We start from the raw sequence: 21,508 nt of genomic DNA, 5'->3' as shown, positions 1-21,508 counted from the left end.
AACAACAACAACAACAACAAGGGCAGCAAAGGTGATAATGGTAGCAGTACCAAATCATGGATGAATGCGAAGTGCTGTGGCACCGTGGGGGAGCTCTGGTGGCGTAGTGCCTAAGGCATCTGACTGCTAACCAGAAGGCTGGAGGTTCAAACCCACTAGACACCCCTCAGAAGGAAGACTGGGCAATCTACTTCCTCGGAAAGGAAGGGTGGCTATGAGTCGGATCCAAATCGACAGCAGTGAGTTTGGTTTCTGGTTTGGTGGCACCGTGGAAAGAAACCAAGCTTTGGGTTCCAACCTTGTTACTGCCACACTGAATGATCAGGGAGTAAGTCACCACCTTAGCTCTTGTTCTTGGGTCCTGAGTTTCCTCTGTAAAATCAACATATCACCTGCTCTTGTTATTTCATGAGTATGTCTTGGGGAGTAAATAAAGTAAGGAAGGAGGAAATATATCACTTACAAAACTCTACAGGTTTCTGAGTGACTATTACTATTGGGATATAAAACATCTCTTAACTTTTCTTATGGCTTTGGTGGTATAGTAGTGGTAGTGAGCATAGTGGCCTTCTAAGCAGTTGGCCCAGGTTCGATTCCCAGCCAATGCAAAGGAGCTCTGGTGGCACAGTGTCTAAGGCATCCAACTACCAACCAGAAGGATGGTAGTTCAAACCCACCAGCCACTCCATGGAAGGAAGATGGGGTGATCTATTTCCGTAAAGATTTACCACTTCGGAGACCCAATGGGGGTTGCTACGAGTCGGAATCGACTTGATGGCAGTGAATTTTTATCTTTTCTCAGACTGGGGCTCAAAACATACTAGTTATCTTGATCTAGTAGAAACCACCTTTCCCCTAGGAAGTGGAGTAAAACTTTTAAGTTAGGTTAATTCTGTTAGCAAATTATGACAAATTTGGAAATATCCTAAGCAGTAGCTTATAGAAGTGACATTAGAAAAATATGCTAGTATTCAAGGCTGATGTTTCAATCCTAAGTATTATTCACAAGACACTTGTAGAATAGCTTGTCTGCCATTTTCTACAGCACCAGAGTCAAAGTAATTTCCAGGACAATGAAGGCTCACGAGAAATAAGCTGTTTCTCCATGTATCAGATTACAGCAGGTGTTCAGGTTTTAACACTACAGCTTTCTTGTCCAAGAATGTATTATTTATCCATATAAGACAGACTGTGATTAAATTAAAGATGTATACTATCAACCCTAAAGAAATGATTAAAATAACCAAAACAAAACTAATAACTAATAGGCCAACAAAGGAGAGAAAATGGAATCATAAAAAATACTCCAAATTCCATAGAAAGCAAAATAAAACAGGTAAGACACATAGAAAACAAATACTAAGATGACAGAACTAAACCTAACCATATCAATAATCATATTACTAACACATTAAATATAAAGAGTCTACCTCAATTAAAGGACAAGAATGTTAGACAAGCATTGCTTTTATATTCAAACTACATGTTGCCTTCAAAAAAAGCACATTAAATACAAAGACATAAACAAGCTAACAGTAAAGAATGGAAAAGATAAATGTTGCTAATAACAATACTATATATTCACAGTAATTAAAACACCTGGTACTGGTACAACAACTCAGACCCCAGAAGTAAATCCATCCATCTCTAGACAGCCATCTTTGACAAAGTGTTGAAGTTCATTCAATGGGGAAGAGAAAGCCTCTTTAATAAATGGTGCTGGCAAAACTTGTTATTGATTTGCAGAAAAATTAAACAGGATCCGTATCTCACATCATACACAAAAACTAAATGTTAAAGCTCGAATTATGAAGTTCCTGGATGAAAATGTAGGGACAAAGACAGGGGTCCTAATTTTTGGCTTAAACACTATCAAATACAACCAATGTATGAATAAAAGGTAACCTAGATAATGGAAATCTCCCCAAAATTAAGTACTTATGCTCATCAAAAGACTTCACCAAAAGAGTGAAAAAGAGAACCTATAGAATAAACAGTTTTTGGTAACTACACACCTGACAAGGGTATAACTCTAAAATATACTGAAAACTTCAACAACAAAAGAACAAACAATCCAGTCAAAAAAAATGGGCAAAGGCAAAACAATCTATATATTCAATGCAACCTCAAGCCACATCCCATTCTTTAAGGATATAAAAAAACCAATCACTAATTTTATATGGAAAGGAAAGAGACCTTGGATAAGCAAAGCACTATTGAAGAACAACAACAAAGTAGGAGGTCTCACACTCCTGGATCTCAAAACCTACTATATAGCCACAGTAGTCAAAACAGCCTAGTATTGGTACAATGACAGACACATAGACCAGTGGAATAGAATCGAGAACCCAGAAATAGATCTGTCGACTTATGGTCAGCTGATCTTTGACAAAGGACTGAAATCCATTAAATGGGGAAGAGATTGTTTAACAAATGGTGCTAGCAAAACTGGATATCCACCTGCAGAAAAATGAAACAAGATCTGTACCTCACACCATATGCAAAAACTTACTCCAGATGGATCAAAGACTTAAATGTGAAACCTAAAAGTGTAAAGTCCCTCAAGGGAAAAAACGGGAAAATTTAGGGTCCTTTATATGTGGCACAAATAGACTATCAAGCATAACTGAAAATGCACGAACAGCAGAAGATAAACCAGATGAATGGGACCTTCTAAAAATTAAAGTTTTATGTACTTCCAAAGACTTCTCCAAAAGAGTAAAAAGAGAACCTACAGATTGGGAAAAAATATTGGGCAATGACATATCTGACAAGGGACTTATAAAATTTATAGAAAACTCAAAACATCTCAACACCAAAAAGACAAAAATTCAATAAAAAAAAATGGGTGGAAGGCATAAATAGACACTTCACCAAAGAGGATATTGAGGCAGCCAACAAACATGAAGAAATATTCATGATCATTAGCCATTAGAGAGATGCAAATCAAAACAACAGTGAGATACCATCTTGCCCCAGCACTAGTAGCAAAGTTCAGCAAGGCAGAAAATAACAAAATGCTAGCGAAGATGTGGAGAGATTGGGACTCTCATACACTGCTGATGGGACTGTAAAATGATACAAACCACTATGGAAAGCAGTATGGTGGTTCCTTAAAAAGCTGGGATTAGAAATACCATTTGACCCAGCAAACCCATTATTAGGTATATATCCTAAAGAAGTGAGAGCCAAGACAAGAACAGATACATGCACATCCATGTTCACTGCAGCACTATTTACAATAGCAAAAATATGAAAACAACCCAGGTGTCCACCAACAGAAGAATGGATAACCAAACTATGGTACATACACACAATGGAATATTAGGCAAACCTAAAGAATAATGTAGAATCTGAAAAATACCGCATAACATTGATGAATTTGGAGGACATTATGCTAAGTGAAATAAGTTAATCACAGAAAAACAAATACTGTATCAGTCTGCTATTGCAAAAAGTCAAGGAAAGGTTTCTATATGGAATGAAACTTTCTTTTTCGGTTACCTGAGATGGGAGAAGAGGGAACAGTTAGATAGGTAGAGACAAGTACTGATTTCGGTGAAGAGAAAGGCAGTGTACCAAATGTGGCATTCAGGAAGAAGAAGACATAGAGAGGTGCATGGAAGGTACAGAAAACAAAGATGAACCCTTCTGCACATAAGTACTGCGAGGTCAGTGATGGCAAACATTGATCTACGGGTAAGTAGATCTAAGTTGGACCTATGGGCTTGGAACCATGGTTGCAGGGCACATCAAGTTCATTGGCATAGATCATTTTTCTGCAAGTGGATATATAGTTTTGCTAGCACCATATGTTGGGAGCTCTGGTAGCATAGTGGCTAAGACACTTGCCTGCTAACCAGATGGCTGGCGGTTCAAACCCACCAGCCACTCCTCGGAAGGAAGGTTGGGCAATCCTACTTCCGTAGTGATACTGCCTCGGAAACCCAAGGAGGGGTCGCTATGAGTCGGGGCCGACTCTATGGCACATAACAACAACAACAACAACAACAGCACCATATGTTAAACAGACAATCTCTTTCCCATTTAATGGATTTCAGTACTTTGTCAAAGATCAGCTGACCATAGGTCAATGGATCTATTTCTGGGTTCTCGATTCTATGCCACTGCTCCATGTATCTGTCACTGTACCAATACCAGGCTGTTTTGACTACTGTGGCTGTATAGTAGGTTTTGAGATCCAGGAGTGTGAGACCTCCTACTTGGTTGTTCTTCTTTTCTTCAATAGTGCTTTGCTTATCTGAGGTCTCTTTCCTTTCCATATAAAATTAGTGATTTTTTTTTTTTAATATATCCTTAGATCTATCTATGGATAGATGGGTAGACAAGCTGAACAATCAGGTTTGTCTAGGCAGGGGGGGAGTGTACCCATGACCACGTATAGGGTTGGCGGACAATGTTTCTACAAGTGTTACTCATATGGCCAGGTATATACTAGAGCTAACAAGGGACAAGGTTGTGGCGACTTCTTGGCCACAGTCAGCTACCTAGAGGGAACGAGAAGTTGGACCTGTGGGCTTAGGACCATTGTCACTGGGGCCATCAAGTTCACTGGCATAACGTACTACACAAAAACGTTGTTTCACATCCTACTTTGTGAGTAGTGACTAGGATACTTAAAGCTTGCAAATGGCCATCTAGATGCAATGATGGGTCACTCCTTGTCCAAAGCAAAGAAGAATGAAGAAAACCAAAGATGCATGGAAACAATTAGTCCAAGGGACTGGTACACCATGTAATCCTCAGCCTAAATGATCATGAGACCAGAAGAACTAGATGGTGCCTCTCTACCACTGTCAACCACTTTGAGGGGGATCTATACAAGAGATCCTGGATAGAGTTGAAAGAACAATTTAGAACAAAACTCAAAATCTTGAAAAAAAAAAAAAAAGACTAGTTTTGCCGGTCTTATAAAGTGCCCCTAGACACCCTTCAGGTCTGGAATTGAATGCACTCCTGTGGCTTCTAGCTAAATAACAGACAAGCATATGGGCTGAACATTTACATCAGGTAGATATATCTTGGAAAGATCAACCATGGGAGAACAGAAGGGCAGTGCATGCACATGGGAACAACTCATGGAGCAGGAGTGCATGGGAGGGAGGGACACAGGGAAGAGCTAACTATGAGGAGGAAGTGAGAAGAAACCTGTTGCACTGTGGGAAATTGCAGTCAATGTCATAAGACAAAATATGCATGAACTGCTGTATGGAAAATGAATTTGCTTTGTAAACTTTCATCCAAATCACAATAAAAATTAAAAAAAAAAAAAAAAGGGCAAAGGACATAGACACTTCACCAAATAAGACATTTAGGCAGTTAACAAGCACATGAAGAGATGCTTACGAGCATTAGCCATTTCAAATCAAAAACCAAACCCACTACCAGTAAGTCAATTCCAACTCAAAGTGACCTCATGGGACAGAGTAGAACCACCCCATATGGTTTTCAAGGCTGGAATAATACAATCTAGTAAGTGATTCACCCCCCCTCACCCCCCAAATCCCTGGTAATCATCAAAGAACACTGCTCTCTGTGTGTATACCTAATTCTTGACTTTTCATAAAAATGGTATCATGCAATGTATGTCCTTTGTATTTGATTTATTTCACTCAGCATAATGTCCTCCAGACTCATCTGTGTTATGTTTCGTGGACTTATCATTATTTTTTATCATTACATAGTATTCCATCATATGTATATGCCACAATTTATTTATCCATTCATCTGTTGATGGGCACTTAGGTTGTTTCTATCTTTTTGCTATTGTTTACAATAAAGCATGTAAGGGTCACAGTTAGGGATACTTCCTAGACACATCCAAACACCTCATGGGACTAATTTACTGGGGTTGAAGGATCAGGATCCTAGTCTCACGAGACAACTAGGTCAACTGGCATAACTTAGGTCATAAAGATAATGTTCTACATCCTAATTCAGTGGACAGTGTCTGAGGTCTTAAGAGCTTGTAAGTGGCCATCTAACATACAATTATTGGTCTCTTCTCATCTGGAGCAACTGAGAATGAAAGGAAGAAACTAGTTCACAGGACTAATGGCCCATGCAAACCAGAGCCTCTTCCTGAGATCAGAGCAAGATAGTGTCCAGCTGCCACCATCGATCCATCTGGCCAGAGATACAATAAAAGGTCCTGGTTAAAATTGGAGAAAAACGTAGAAAACTAAAATTCATAAAAAAGACCAGATTTACGGGACTGGTGAGAGATTACAGGAATCCCTGTGACTATCATCCTAAAATACCCTTTTAACCTGTAACTGAAACCACTCCTGGAGGACACCTTTCAGCCGAATAAGAAACTGGCCTATAAAATAAACAAAAACACCTGTGAGGAATATGCTCCTTTATAATCAACTATGTGAGACCAAACAGTCAACATTCATCCAAAAGCAGGGATGAGAAGGCAAGGAGGGGCAGGGAAACTGGATGAATGGAAACAGGGCAGGCAAGGTAGAAATGGTGAGAGTGCTAAAACATTACAGGGATTGTAACCAATGGCACAGAACAATTTATGTATGAATTGTTGAATGGGAATCTAATTTGCTGTACAAACTTTTACCTAAAACACAGTATTTAAAAAAAAATATATATATATAATATATATATACATATAATGTAATATATATCTATATACCAGAACTAATGAGTTTAACAAAGTTGCAGGGTGCAGGATCAATTAAAAAAAAAAAAAATTCCACTATTATATACTAGCACTAAACAATTAAAAAATTAAGGAAAAAAAAAAAAAGCCAATTATAATACCACCAAAATACATGAAATACTTAGGGATTAATCTGAGCCCAGATGCTGCTTGAGTATGATGGAAAAAAATGAGAATCAAGAGACCAAGTCTTGACTGTTTTGCTCTCTAGTGATCCAGAACAAGTTCTTTCTCATCCCAGGGCCTTTTCCCTAATCTGTATAATAACAGCATTAAATTAGATCAATGGCTTCTCAAGTTTTCTAAATCACGTACTCTTTGGAAAATCTGAGGAGCCACAGAACCTATCCCAGAAAAATGCTCAAGGAGAAAAGTTTGCATATACAATAAAACCTGTGAGAGCTGGAATTTGATGGGGCTACCGTGTTTTTCTAGGTCCTGCAAGTTTTCTGCCTTTGACAGGGTACAGTCTTACCACGTTTTTCTTTCCTTTTAGTGGAACATATTTGCATTTTCCTTCTCTAACAGGTTTCCACTTTACACAGGTTCCAGCTTTCCACAGGTTTTGCTGTAATTTGAAAGGAGTTCACGGATCCACAGATCCCCAGTTAATAACACCTGGACCGGTTAATCCCTGAAACTATTGTTATTTCTAGTGTCATAAGTTTCTAATACCTTTAGAAAACTACTTGGAAGAGATTTCTTACAGAGTCCTAATTGCCATCAACTCCCCAGACACTGACCAGTTTGATGGAGGTGGGGTTCTCCACAACTGAGTAGGCAGGCAGAGGCAACATGATGAACTGTGTGGCTGGAGCAGAGGAACTACTCTCACTGGAGTCCTGTGGGTACATAGAGAAAATGAAGTTTCACTGAAATGGAGTGAACATCCAGGGCCACTTATAATACTGGAAAACTAGAATGAGTCCAGTAATCACACATACAATGTGTTTATCTAATGGGCTTATAAAAAGATAGAGAACTGAATCTATAATTATCTCAAAATAAAAAGTTTAATTAAAACAACAGAGAAAATCATTATCATGAGGGAAATACTATCCTTTTTATGAATGAGAAAACTGTGGTTCTCTAAGAATTAACAACCAAGATCACCTAAGTAGTTAATGAGAGAACACAATTCTTCTGACCCAGACAAATGCTCTTAACACCCTATCAATCTGCCTTAAGTAGGCCAGTGGCATGCTTCACTAACATCAACTAAGACAACAAAGGAGAGAAGGAAAGGCTACCTCCTCTAACCTATCCAAGTGACAGAGGCTGCAGCATGCTGGTCCTTTCAGAGGATGTCATCTAACCCACAGAGTAATAGAGGTGAAGTTACATAGTAAGGCACAGTGGTAGCTCCCGTACGGAGGACCTGGGGGACCAAGCTATGGAATAACTAAAACTTTTTAGTCAACTGGCCATGAGGCTTAGGTCACTACACAGAGACTTGCTTCCTCTTTATCAGATATTAGTTCTATCAATTTGGCCTTGAAGAGAACTTTTTTCCTCCTACTCGCTCTGTGCCCAGGAAGACCTTTTGAAAATTTTTGTATACCGTTCAAGGTGCCACTGTATTTGTCAAAACAGTCTTCAGGAAAAATAAATCCTGACTGATGTTAACAGCCTAAAAGCTCTTGGGTTTGACTCATGCATAACCCAAATTTTCCATTTTCCATCTCCTGCGTAATGTACCTTATATGCCATCTCATGTGAAGAAAAGTTCTGGCTAAACTGGGCAAAGAGGAGTGGTCAAAGTGCCTGAGGAAGTGAAGAGGACTTTGGAGTAAACCTAGGGAAAAAAGGCTCAAGAGGACTATAGTGCCAATAGAAGTGTCACACCAACCCTCTCTGTTACCACTGGTCCAGAATCACAATGCATGGTGGTAGCCACCTTATTAGTAATTGCAGATAAAAAAAGAAGACATCAGTACCAAAGCCACTTACCCTCATGACTGTTACCACTGACACACTCTCCCCAACCTGGGGGTGGGGCATGGCCAGGCTTCTAGTAGAGAGGTCTGGTGAGCCATTCATTAAAGTTTCTTCAATTACCAGGCTTGTCTGATAAGGCTGGTGGCTCTCTCCTACCTCCAGGGAAGCCTCCTCCAGAAGCACATCGTGGCTGAGGATCTCTGAGGCAGTGATCTCCTGTACAGCACCTGGCTGAGCAAGGGCTCCCACCTCTTCAGCCAGGGCCTCCACAGCCAGGCACTGCTCTGCCACGCCTGCATGGCTGGGCACTGACTCTGGGGCAGTGCTAGACACAAGAGGTGTTCCGTTAGAGGACATCTGGTTCTGGGCCACACACAGATCCAGCTGAGGGCAGCGACGGTCTTCCTGCAGGCTGCTCTTGGGAATGATGATGTAATCTGAGCGGGGGAGGATCTTGCGGAAGCCTGGGATGTCCGGAACCACAGCAGTCAGTGTAGAAAGCTTAGAGTTCTGATGATAAAGAAGCCAGGAAGGGGGAGACAAGCAGAGACATATGGACTAAGACCACATGGAAATGGACTTATGAGCTTATTTTTCTCAGCAGAGGAACCAAAACACTCTACTCTCTTGACCTAAGACTTGGATAGGGTCAGTCTCTGACAACATCATCATCTTGACTTGAATTACACTGTAGGCAATGTAGTTTACTTGCTCAATCAAACAGGAAACAGAAAATAAGGAGTAGACTCTAGAAAGGGCACTCATCTTGGCATCTAAAACCCTACACTCCATCTGAACCCCAGGTCTGGCAGTCCTGAGCAAATTCTTTCTTCTCTTTTGGCTTCAGCTGCCCCACCTATAAATCAAAGTGGCTGAATCAGGCTATTTATGAGTTCTTGCCCAGCTTTGATACTTTAGAATTTCAAAGCAGTAAAACATCGAACCATCAGAATGTATAATGATCAATTAAAAACACAAAAGCACAAAATACAAATCAATAGGCCACTGGAACCAAAGACAGCAAGCAAGGATCTTGGCATTACTGGTTTCTCTCAGACTTAAAAGGAAGTTGATAAACAGAACATGAAGAAGGCTTTGTGAGAGTGGGTAAGAAAAAGGTTATCTGATAAGGGCTTGAATATATTAGGGAAGAAAATATGAATATTAACACTGACCTGGGACCTCAAGGTTTAGAAAAGGCTCTTAAATCCATGATCTTATTTTACCCTAATAACAAAATTATTTTATGGCAAGTTATATACTACTATAATTCCTATTTAACAAACGAGGAAATTGAGGCTGAAGCTCAGGGATATGAAATGACTTTCTCTAAAACAAAATCAGTGAGTAGCCAAGCTGGGACTACAGGCCAGGTCATCTAAGGATCAAGACGACCAGGTACTAGAAGTACAACCCAGAAGGGCTAATTGGGACAATAAAGGGAGTTCAAGGCATGGGAACAAAAAGGCATTTTTGTTTTGCTTTATTTTTTTAAATAAAAATTACCTAACAAGAAATACAGAAAAGTTCAAAGTGAACAGTTAAGTGAGAACTTAAATAAATGAAAAAGTAAATTCAGAAGCATATTTTAAAAGGAACACTGAAGTCAATAACAAAAGGATCCTTAAATAAATCAAAAGCAATAAGTCGATGAGACTACTTAGGGCCCAAAGAAAGCACTTGGAGATGAAAAGTTAAAAGCAGCACTCAGAGGAAACTTGAGAGCAGACAGACTGAATCCTTTCCAGAGCCATTATTGGAGAGGAGATGAGGAAACGACATTCTCAAGTCATCCTTTGATGTAGACAGGTCAGGAGAACAGGACTACATGATGGTAAATCTATAGGACACTCTGGACGTAATCAACATATCCAAGCACAGAGAAACCAGGACAGCCTGGATGTCATTCATCTTAGAGCCTAAAAGAACCCACAGGTCTTGCCACTGGGCTGGAGACCTGAAAGACTGCTGAGGAGAAAGACTGCCACAGAGATCTAACTAGCTGCCAAGGCATGCAGGCAGGAGCGTATCACCTTCACATCAGGCAATCTGGGACAGGCCAAACACAGCCCATAAAGTTTGCCCAGGCTTGATACACTTCAAGTACTCAATAAATGTTACCTTTTCTTATTACATGGTTACTGGATATTTAATCTATTAAAAATTGATACCACTGACCAAGGAACTCTGGTGGTGTAATGGTTAAGGCTGCTAACCAAAAGGTGGTTCGAACCTACTAGCCAGTCCACAGAAGAAAGATGAGGCAGTGTGCTTCCATAAAGGTTTACAGCCTTGGAAACCCAATGGGGGTTGCTGAGTTGGAACTGACTGGATGGCATTGAGTTTGGTTTCAGGATTTTTTTTTTGGGGGGGGGGGGGGGGATGTCAATATATACCAAGAATTCAGCTAAGTTCTTGACAAAAAGTAACTATTTGAAACATTATGAATACTAGTATGCCTATCTTACAAATAAGGAGACCAAACAAAGCTCAAAGGTTAAGTGATTCTTCCAAGGTCATTCAGCTAATTAGTATCAGCCAGCCATCTATTCATGCTCTGGGTGATAGCAGTGGAGATGGTATTGGACACAAGCATATGGGTAAGGAAGAATCATTACAGATGATATACTGCTGACTTTATAATGGGGAAACTAAAGGGAGTATGAGTACTTCTCCTAGACTATCCTCCTCCTGCCACCTTCTCCTGCCACAGGAACTATTTTCCAGACTTAGTGTTTATAAACAAATCATCTAGAGAAGGGGCTATAGAGCATCCCTAAGAATACCGGTAACCTACAAAGCTCTTCCAGGAAGAGGAGTGCCACGCTAATAAGGACAATATAATCTAAATGGAGGGAGCTCTGGTAGCATAGTGGCTAAGACACTTGCCTGCTAACCAGACGGCTGGCGGTTCAAACCCACCAGCCACTCCTCGGAAGGAAGGTTGGGCAATCCTACTTCCGTAGTGATACTGCCTCGGAAACCCAAGGAGGGGTCGCTATGAGTCGGGTTTGACTCGACGGCACATAACAACAACAACAACAATCTAAATGGAAGGACAGATGGGCTCCAGTAAGGGCAAACATAGCCTGCCTTGCTGTAACATCAACTATGTTGCATTCCTAAGAGACCTCTGCTCAACATTACCAAAGAAGATGTTAGAGACAACTGTTTCAACTGAAAAAATGAATTCTGGTTAAAAGGTTTCAGCCTGCAGTAACAAGGTTGTTTTTTCCTGTAGAAATTTCCAGTTTTAAAAAATAGCAGTTTTAATAGTTGTCAGTACATTTTGTTATTGTGAACCAAAAATAACAAAATGACAGACAGACACAAATCTAAATGCTTCTTTGCTTGTTCTTTAACTCAAGGCTTAAAAGCCTTGGTCTCCTCCATCACCTTGAGCCTTGATCTTGCACTTTTGCATCTAGGATAGTTCACAATCAGCAGTGTTAACAAAGGAATGGGATACTTCACAAAGCAGCTATATCATCTGTATTATCATCTAAACGTGCAAGCCTGTAATTCCTGATTATGTCCTAACTAATAGCAGTCGATACAATACAAATCAATCACATTACATTATATTTGTGCTATAAAAACTCAAGGTGCAGGAGAAAAGCCTATTAAATACTAGCTACCCACAAGAACAAGGGGTTTTAACTTATGCAAAAATCAGAAAAGGAACCTAAGGCTCACTGCAAATAACTTTCAGAAATGTCAGCTCCATGTACTGCTACAGCCAAAGAAGACAAGAGAATTCAAGGCATCACTGAAATGGAAACACAGCATCAGACTCAAGAAAGACAAAATGACTCAACTCAAAGTTTCCCCATGGAAAGAAAAGGAAACAAGTGAACAGAAAGTTGGTCTCCCCCAAGGCCTTCACCAGTGAACCAACAAAGAAACCAGTGGGGAAAAAAAATATTACTTACAGGATCCAAACCTTCTTTCTCTAGTTTGGCCTTCTCCAAGTAGTAACTCCTCTCGGCCACACTGAGAAGCCTCCAGCTCTCGCTAATCTTCTTATTGATCTCAGACTGAGGGAGGTGGGGGAGCTCCTGCTGCACTTTCAGGTAGATGTCGTAATAGTATAGAAGGTAAGCAGACCTGGGGAAGCAATGACTTCTTAAGGATTTCCCTCATTCAACCAGTAGGCACTACAGTGTTAAGAGTTTGGGTTGTAAAGAGGAAGATACAAAATTCAGCTTCCTTCAATGCATTTATCTAATCAGGGACTGAAGTCAAGCAAAAAAAAACAATAAACATTTAAGTAAAACTCTCAGAAGGTGTATGGGAGGAAGGCAAAATGAATGGTAAACAGTAAGTGGCTATTCTCTTTAGAAACCTGGACCAAAGGTTCAGTTGGTTTATTTTTCCACAGACCACTCTTTCTGTGGGAATGACTGGTTTTTAAAACCCAACAGAAGCAAAGATACAGGTGTCCTGTCATTCTGTATTCAGGGTAAGACTGCATAGGGCTAATTCCCTAGTGTTATTATCACTCACACTCTTTACTCCTCTACACAGCCTTTGGTCATCTCACTGGTCAACAGCACCTCCCCAAAGATGGGAGAAGAAAGCAAACAGAACCATCAAAGTGACCCAATGCTGGTAGTGTCAGCAAGAAGTTAGTAGTGCTCACAGATCAGAGGGAGATGAGAGCTGCAATTTAGATATTCTCTATAGATTTCATTGATACTATCAGTAATCCCATAATGTTATCAATGTCCCATTTTAAATATATAAGTAACAACAGTAATAATAATATATAATGTAGTCCATAGCTTCGACCACCTGTGTGGTATTAATTTTATGTGACAGCCTAAGAACTTGACCAAGTTCTGGTAGGAATGGCAAATGCTGGCCTAACTCCAGCTACTTTCCCCTCTGTATCCCACCCCAACCTCACCAATCCTGAGACTTCAACAACCAACATGACACTCTATCTCAATGAATCTGGACACAGTCTTAAAGTTCTTCTCAGCACAGCTCTCTAAGCAACAGAATTCCAGACTTCCTCTTAGTCTTTTGGTGTGATATTTTAAATATCCAAAAAGTATTAACTAACCTGGGTTTCTTGGCCTTTTCTCCATGTATTTTATACTTTTTCTTTTTCTTAGGTGGCCCAGGGGAAGTGTAACAGTAGGCTTCCTCAATTTCCTCCATCACGACAGTTACCTCAGTACCATCATATGATGCATCCATGGCTAGAGGAGAGGAAAGTCAAACACAAAGTTTCAGGAATCTATCCTAAAGGGGACAGCAACCTCTTGATCAAACAATCCCTTACCTCTGCCAGGTCTTAACACTTAGCCATTTCCGAAACTCCAAAACATCTTAACAAGAACCTAAGGTAATTCTCAACATACATAGATTTGAGGGGTTCTCCTTCTGAATTGGAATCTCTAGAGGGCATGGAAATGTGTATGCTTAACAAGTGCCCTAGGTGATCCTTCTGACCAAGCAAATTTGGGACCACTAGTTTAGACAGTCCTTTCACTTATATTCCCTCATGGATAATCACAGCAATCCTTGAACTGAGAGATTTATTAACTGTGCATTACAAGGATTCCATATGATAACAGGTAAAAAAAATACTTGTGGGGAAGTCAGAAGTTTCTGGTCCTTCCATCTATTTATTTCATCACCCTAAGCAAACCACTAAGGAGCTCTGGTAGCATAGTGCCTAAGGCACCTGACTGCTAACCAGAAGGCTGGCGGTTCAAACCCACTAGCCACTCCTCGGAAGATGGGGCAATCTACTTCCATAGTGATACCGCCTTGGAAACCCAAGGAGGGGTCACTATGAGTCGGGTCCGACTCGACAGCATATAACAACAACAAGCAAACCACTTAACTGATTCATTCAGTTATTCATCCAAGCACGTAGTTAAGTGCCAGCTTGAGTGACTTTGGGCAGCTCCATTAACTGCTTTAGGTTTGGTTCTCTCTCTCAGGTATAAAAAGAAAAGTCTCACCCTCTTTATAACAGATTTATAGTGATAAGATGCAAAGAACACAATAGATGGAAGTCTATTTGAAGACAGTATTTGACTATCTAAATGAAATGGTTCATTATTTAAAAATGATTAATCTGTGTCCCAGGCACCAGGCCCAAATAGAAACTGAAAGATAGAAATTTTTAACTAAAAAATCCAATTCTCTGAGCCTTCTTTCATTATACGACACTGTACCTATCTCTACTGGCAACCTTCTAAATGAGGGATGTTGTTGTTGTTGTTGTTGTTATGTGCCGTCGAGTCAGCCCTGACTCATAGCGACCCCTCCTTGGGTTTCCGAGGCAGTATCACTACGGAAGTAGGATTGCCCAACCTTCCTTCCGAGGAGTGGCTGGTGGGTTTGAACCGCCAGCCGTCTGGTTAGCAGGCAAGTCTTTCTGCAATCATGGAAATGTGCTCCATCCATGCTGCCCAATATGGCAGCCACTAACCACATACAGAGGAACTCTGGTAGCATAATGCCTAAGGCAACTGATTGCTAACCACAAGGCCACCAGCCACTCCTCGGAAAGAAGGTTGGGCAATCTACTTCCATAGTGATACTGTCTCGGCAACCCACGGAGGGGGGGTCACTATGAGTCGGTCCGACTCGATGACACATAACAACCACCACCACCACCACATATGGCTACTAAGCACTTGAAATATGGCTACAATGACTGAAGAACATAGTTACTTCATTTAATTGTAATAATTTTAAATAGCCACATATGGCTAGTACTATGATATTAGACAGCATAGGTCTAAAGAGTTACCTGACAAACCAACATTAGATCTCTGGTGCAGGCCTAAGAAAGAGAGGATCTATTAATAGTTTTCAAGTCTAGGAAAAGGAAGGTACATAAAAACTGAATGACTACTTTAAGAACAGTCAGTTTCTTTGTGGTCAAGTTCCAAGTAGGAGATTTACCCATGAGACTCAATCCTTTGAGGAAGACAGGGTCCCAGAAATCATTTTCAGACTAAATACATCTTATCTTCTCAGAGTCAGAAATATAAAGGTGCTCCTGAAAGTCTGTCAAAAAGGAATTTCAGATTCTGGGAAGAGGAATCTGTGGTAGTAAACACAGGACTGTTTGTGTAGTATAAAGCATGCTCACATTTTATTTATTCCTCACTCCACAAATAAGGTATTTAACAAAGTATAATAAGAAAAGGAGCACAGGATGTAGTTAGGAGATCTGGATCCAATTCTAAACTTTTTTTAACCACATGACCTTGGAGCAGTCACATCTATTCCTTACTCCGTGAGTTTCAGTTGTTCTTCTGTGAGATAAGATGAAACAGTGGTTTCTAACTTTTTGAGAGCCAAGAATCCATTGACAATGTCGTGAAGGCTAAAAAACCCTTTCCTAGAAAAATGCAGACACACAACATTTCACCTATAATTTGAAAGACAGAATCCAGGTTGTTATTGTTAGTTGCTGTGGAGTCAATTACGACTCATGGCAACCCCATGTGGTGTAGAACAAACAGAACTGCTCCATGTTTTCAAGGCTGAGACAGTTTAGAAGCAGATAGCCAGGCCTGTCTTCCCAAGTGCCTCTGAGTGGGTACAAACTGCCAAGTTTTCAGCTAATAGTTGAGCACTTAACCATACTCCAGATTAAGAACACATTAGCCCTAAAGTTTCTTCTAGTTCTCTGTGATTTCTAGATGATTATTTTCCTGGGGGCACAGGAGTGAGTTGCAATCTGTCACGGCACAACCCATGAAAAGAACATAGTCTTCAACTTGGCTGGGTAAGCAACAGGACAGCTCAGAGTAAGGGAAACCCACTGCCCTTGACCTGACTGTGATTTATAGTGACGCTGTGGGACAGAGTAGAACTGCCCCATAGGGTTTCCAAGCCTGCAAAGGTTTATGGAAGTAGATTGCCTCATCTTCCTCCTGAGGAGCAGCTGGTGGGTTTGAACCATTCACCTTCTGGTTAGCAGCCAAACGCCCTACACCCTGCACCACCAGGGCTCCTAGAGCTAGAGAAAAACAAAAAAAAACCAAACCCACTGCCATTTAGTCCATATAGGACAGGGTACAGTAGCCCCATTGGATTTCCAAGGCTGTTAATCTTTATGGAAGCAGACTGCCTCATCTTTCTTCTGTGGTGTGGCCAATAGGTTTGAATAGCCCACTTTTTGGTTAGCAGCCCCATGCATTAACCACTGTGCCACCAGAGCTACTCAGAGTAAGGGAGGTGGAGTTCAAATCAAAGGTTATAGTTTTTATTGTATTTGTCCTTAATAACTGACTTCTCAGCTCTTAAGAGCATTATGGAAAAGAACAGTAATTGCAGGAAAGCATCCTAAATAGCATGTAGGGCTTTAACACCCAGAGCAAAAAAGTTAGGACACAAGTCATTACAACCACCTTGCAGTGGGGGGGAGGGACTACTTCGATTGTGTACCTCTCTCCTTTCATACCTGGATTCAAGCTTGTTTTGGGATCTTAGGCCTCAGTTACAGTAATGCAAAGTAAATTATTGTAATATATAGGTTAAAACCAAGGACAGAAGATCTAGGTTCTACTTTAGGTTACACTATTTAACAGCACTAGAATGGAGCCTTATGACCTTGGTCAATCTACTTACCCTCTGTAAGCCTACTTTTCTCATCTGTAAAACAGAACTGAAGACAGCACTTGAAATTTGCGAGACACATTCACTGTCTCATCAGATTTTCCTCTGACCCTCATGAGATGACCTTTGATGGCTCAGCCATGGACTACAGTTTGACTCCAGGCTAGTTCACTTCCCTCTCTGGGTCTCAGGCGTCCCAAAGGATTGCAGGGTTTGGGACACTAAGGCTCACCACTCCTATTTTGTGGAAGAGGCCACAGATGCTCTAAGAGCCCAAGGTCGCCCAGCAGCGCGGCCCTCGAGGGCGGAACTTACCCAGAGGAGAGTGCAGGCCACGCGTCTTACATTCCCGGAGGCGCTCAGCCCGTGGGCTCGGTGAGGGGGGTGGCAGGCGCAATCGCGCTCCCGGCTGTCGGCGAGAGGCGGCTCCAGTCGTGACAGCAGCAACAAGGAAGTGGAGGCGAGGGCTCGTGCGCGCATCCCGGGGGCTGGTGGTGCCCCGGCCCCGCGGCCCCGCCCGGTGACACACGGCGCGGAGTCGCGACAGTCCTTCTTGTTCCCCGTCTGCGAAGTCGCGATATAGGGTTGGGGAGGCGCGTATAAAAGTACAGGTTCGTTCCGCACGCCCTTCACCGACGCCTGCCGAGGGCCCCGGGGGCCAAACCCCGGGGAGCCCGAGAGAGACAGCTGGACACAGGCGTCGCCGCGGCACTGGTGGAGCGGCGGTGGCAGGGGCAGCGGTAGCAGCAGCACACCTAAGATCGCCAGGGAGACCCGTCCCGGCGGCCCTCGCGGCGCACCGGAAGCTTAGTAGGCGCGTGACTGCGTGCGACCCCTCGCGCAAGCGCAAAAGTCCAGTCTTAATAGGCGACAGGACCTTTGGAACGGTTTAGAGGCTTCGAGGGGGCCTAGTGAAGTGGACGGACTTCTTCCGGCCAGAGGTCCAAGTGGAAAAGGAAGCAGTGGTTGCTGCCGGTGGGTCGCCCCGGCCTCTCAGACCCCGGGCAGAGTTGTAGGGTGTTCAGGTAATAAGGGCGGGTCCACCTCACCTCTTAGAGCCACGTCGGGCCCTGGAGAACACCCGAAGACCATCCTCTCTTCAGTACGGGGTTCAAGGTCTGATCTCAGCCCTCTTCAGTCTGTCCCCGTTCATTCAGGATAAGGTTCATACTTCTTAACGCAGCATCAAGCCTCCCTTCTCATCCCAGTGATCTGCGCTCAATCCAACTCTCCTACCGTTCCACGGTTAGTAATGATACTCGTACCTGGAGGGATTTCAAGCGAGCTAAGTGACGTGTAGAGAGGCTCCGGGAATAGGGATTGTATAGTTCTTTGCCGCTGATACCACAGATTGTCCCACACTTAAAACATGTGCCCGCACGACCCTCACTATCTTGCAAATGTATTATCGATCTGCATACTTATCTCCATCTACTACTGTCACCAGTCTTGTAGCCACCATCTCCTGCCTAGAATGATGTAGTTCATCCTGGCTGCACTCTTGTCCCTTTATATCTGTTCTTCGCACAGCAGCCAGATTTATCTTTTTGAACTTTAGGTTTGATCATATCACTTCCTTGCATAAAGCTCCTCTCCATTGTTTGCTTCTTTGAATAAAACGCATATTTCTTAGCTTAACCTCCAAGACTTTGTCTGGTTTCGTGCTTGCTTCACATTCTCTTTGTACATCTCAGTAATAGTGGTAGTTTCCAAAACAAACTAAATAGCACTCTATATTGTTCAGAACACTGGCTTTGTATTGAGCCTCTTTGGGTTTGAATCCCAGCCTTGCCACAAATGTATTAAGCATGTACAGTGCTTAACAAATTATGTTTACTCAGGAAATCCTCAGTAATTGGTTCCCATCTCAGTAAATGTGCCATCATCCACTGGGTTGTTCAATGCTCAAGTCAAAATTTAGGAGTTACACTTAACTCATCCTGTACCTCAACTCACACCAAGTCTATCAACAAAACCTACAAAAACAGCCCATAACTGACTACTACTCACCATTTTCACTATTACTACTCTACTCCAAGGCACCATTATCTCTCATCTGAACTGTTTTTTTCCTCTGACGCCCTTCAATTCCATTCTCCATACCGCAGCCATCTCTTCTCCTTGCTTGAAATCCTTCAGTAGCTTCCTATTCTCAAATTAACATCAAACTGTATGTGTCCTACTAAGGCTAGCCTGCTTTTATTTTCAGATTTACCCTTCTTTTATTTTCAGATTTCACCTTTTCAGGAGGATGGACTTCATCCCTTAGGCTCTCCGTATTGCAACTAAAGGACTGTCTCTAAAGTGCAAATCTTATCATGTCATTCCTTTAAAAACAAGTTAAGGGGGGGGGGCTCTAATGGCAGATTATTGCCCTTTGGATTAAGTTAGAATCCTTACTAGGCCTTTCTGTAATCTAGCCCTTGCTATCTTCCCCAAAGATATTTTTTCTTGACCATGCCATTTGATTTTCTATAGTACTTCATTTCCTTTACACATATTTCCTTCCATCTCATGAGTTTTTATTTTGTTTATTCTTTAAGGCCCAGCACAAATGCTGTTACCTCTTTGAAATGTACTCTCCACCCACCACTCACCACAGTTGATCACCCCCACTTCTGTGCTCTCTGTTACAGCACTTCACACATTTTAGTGTTTCTTTCCTGCCTAGATGCCATGCTCCTCAAGGGTGGGCACTGTTCATCCGTATATGACTGGCATTAAACACAGTGTTTGGCACATACAGGGTGCCATGAAGGAATGGATATGTGTGTAGAAGTGGTGGTAGAAGCCTGCCCTCAGAAAAGAGTGGTTACAGCACCCTCTCTCATCCTTTGAGGGCTCATGATAAAAGGTTTAAACAGCAAACTGCCACTGCTCAGTCTTATTTCTCTTGGCCAGCCAGGGAGGCTGGTTTGTTTGTTTTAAATTCTGAATACCTCTAAGCAGGGCACACAGATCCCAAGGCTCTCCATTAATACCTTATACCCATTTCACTCACTCGCTCCTGGTCCTTAAAGGCACTTGAGTTTGGAGCACCTGATTTGGTATCCAATAATTCAACCTAGAAGGGACTTTGGGGATCATCTGGTCTAGTGCTTTATAATCATGGAGAATAACAGAATCACTCTGTTGTTGTTATGTGCCATCAAGTCAGATCCAACTCATAACGACCCCTCCTTGGGTTTCCGAGGCGGTATCACTATGGAAGTAGATTGCCCAACCTTCCTTCCAAGGAATGGCTGGTGAATTTGAACTGCCAGCCTTCTGGTTAGCAGTCAAGTGCCTTAGGGTACCAGAGCTCCTAGAATCACTCTAGGAGCTTTTAAAAAAAATGCTGTCCCTTCATAGACATTTTCTGTAAGATTCAATAGGTCCAAGGTAGGGCCTGGATATGAGATTCTAACATTCCCTCCTTTGATAAGTTGATGCTCTTCATTTCAAAATGGGGAAGAGGCCCAGAGAGGGTCTGTAATCTGCCTATCAATTGTGCCAGCATCTCTCACCTAAATTATCAGCAATAGCATCCTAATACCCTAATTGGTCTCCTTGCCTCCTTGGTTCATTTTCCATAAAATGTTCTAAAATGTAAAGCAGATCATGACCCTCCCTTGCTTGAAAATATTCAGTGCATTTCTGTTGCATTCAATAAAGTATCAACTTCTTGTCATCGTGTCTCTGAGTGGTCTAGCTCTCCACCTTTGTCATACACTTGAAGCCATGTGAGTCTTTCAGCACCTTAAGTTCTTTCCTGTCTTTGAGCTTTGCTGATACTATGCCCTTTGTTATACTGTTCTTTCCCCTACTTTTCATAGAAGTCTCAGTTTAATTCCCATCTGTTCAGTGAGACCACACTTGGCCACTCTGTGTAAATAGATTCTTCTACTTTTATTCCCTGTGATAGTCTTTATTTCCTTCTGTTCTGGTTACCTAGTACCACTCTGACAAGAATAAACCACAAGTGGGATGGTCTTAACAAACAGGAGTTTATTCCCTCACATTTTGGAGGCTTTAAATCCAAGTTCAAAGTGCCAGGCTCTAGGAGCTGGGTGAAAGCCCCTCAACCTTGGGGTCCAGCTCTACCTCCTGCTTCCGGCCCACTGAAGCTAAAGGCGTTTCTTCACTCAGACAGCTGCTGGCTGCTGAGGCTGACAAAACCAAGGTTGACAAGTAAAAAGGCACAGTCTCGATGTTACCAAACCACATGGAAGGCCATTAATTTAAGTTCATTGTAAGTCCCAAGGTTGGCAGAACATGGCAGGCTGCTGAACAACA

The 21,508-nt window shown here is 41.9% G+C and overlaps 1 protein-coding gene across 1 annotated transcript in view; it reads right to left on the bottom strand.

Annotated features, from left to right (window-relative positions):
* Positions 1 to 17,713, bottom strand: part of HMGXB3 (HMG-box containing 3) — a 67,031-nt gene extending 49,318 nt beyond the window's left edge. Inside the window, exons 1-6 of the mRNA XM_007943605.1 lie at positions 17,549 to 17,713; positions 17,242 to 17,269; positions 13,707 to 13,845; positions 12,571 to 12,745; positions 8,651 to 9,148; positions 7,444 to 7,542 (exon numbers count right to left, since the gene is read on the bottom strand). Coding sequence (XP_007941796.1) covers positions 7,444 to 7,542; positions 8,651 to 9,148; positions 12,571 to 12,745; positions 13,707 to 13,845; positions 17,242 to 17,269; positions 17,549 to 17,713 — 1,104 coding nt within the window. The remainder of the gene's footprint in view (positions 1 to 7,443; positions 7,543 to 8,650; positions 9,149 to 12,570; positions 12,746 to 13,706; positions 13,846 to 17,241; positions 17,270 to 17,548) is intronic.
* Positions 17,714 to 21,508: the final 3,795 nt, after the last annotated feature.

Source organism: Orycteropus afer, unplaced genomic scaffold (assembly GCF_000298275.1).
Source record: "Orycteropus afer afer isolate SDZICR_OR568_19922 unplaced genomic scaffold, OryAfe1.0 scaffold00110, whole genome shotgun sequence".
NCBI classification, from domain to species: Eukaryota; Metazoa; Chordata; class Mammalia; order Tubulidentata; family Orycteropodidae; genus Orycteropus; species Orycteropus afer.
This window is presented reverse-complemented; position numbering and strand designations above follow the sequence as displayed.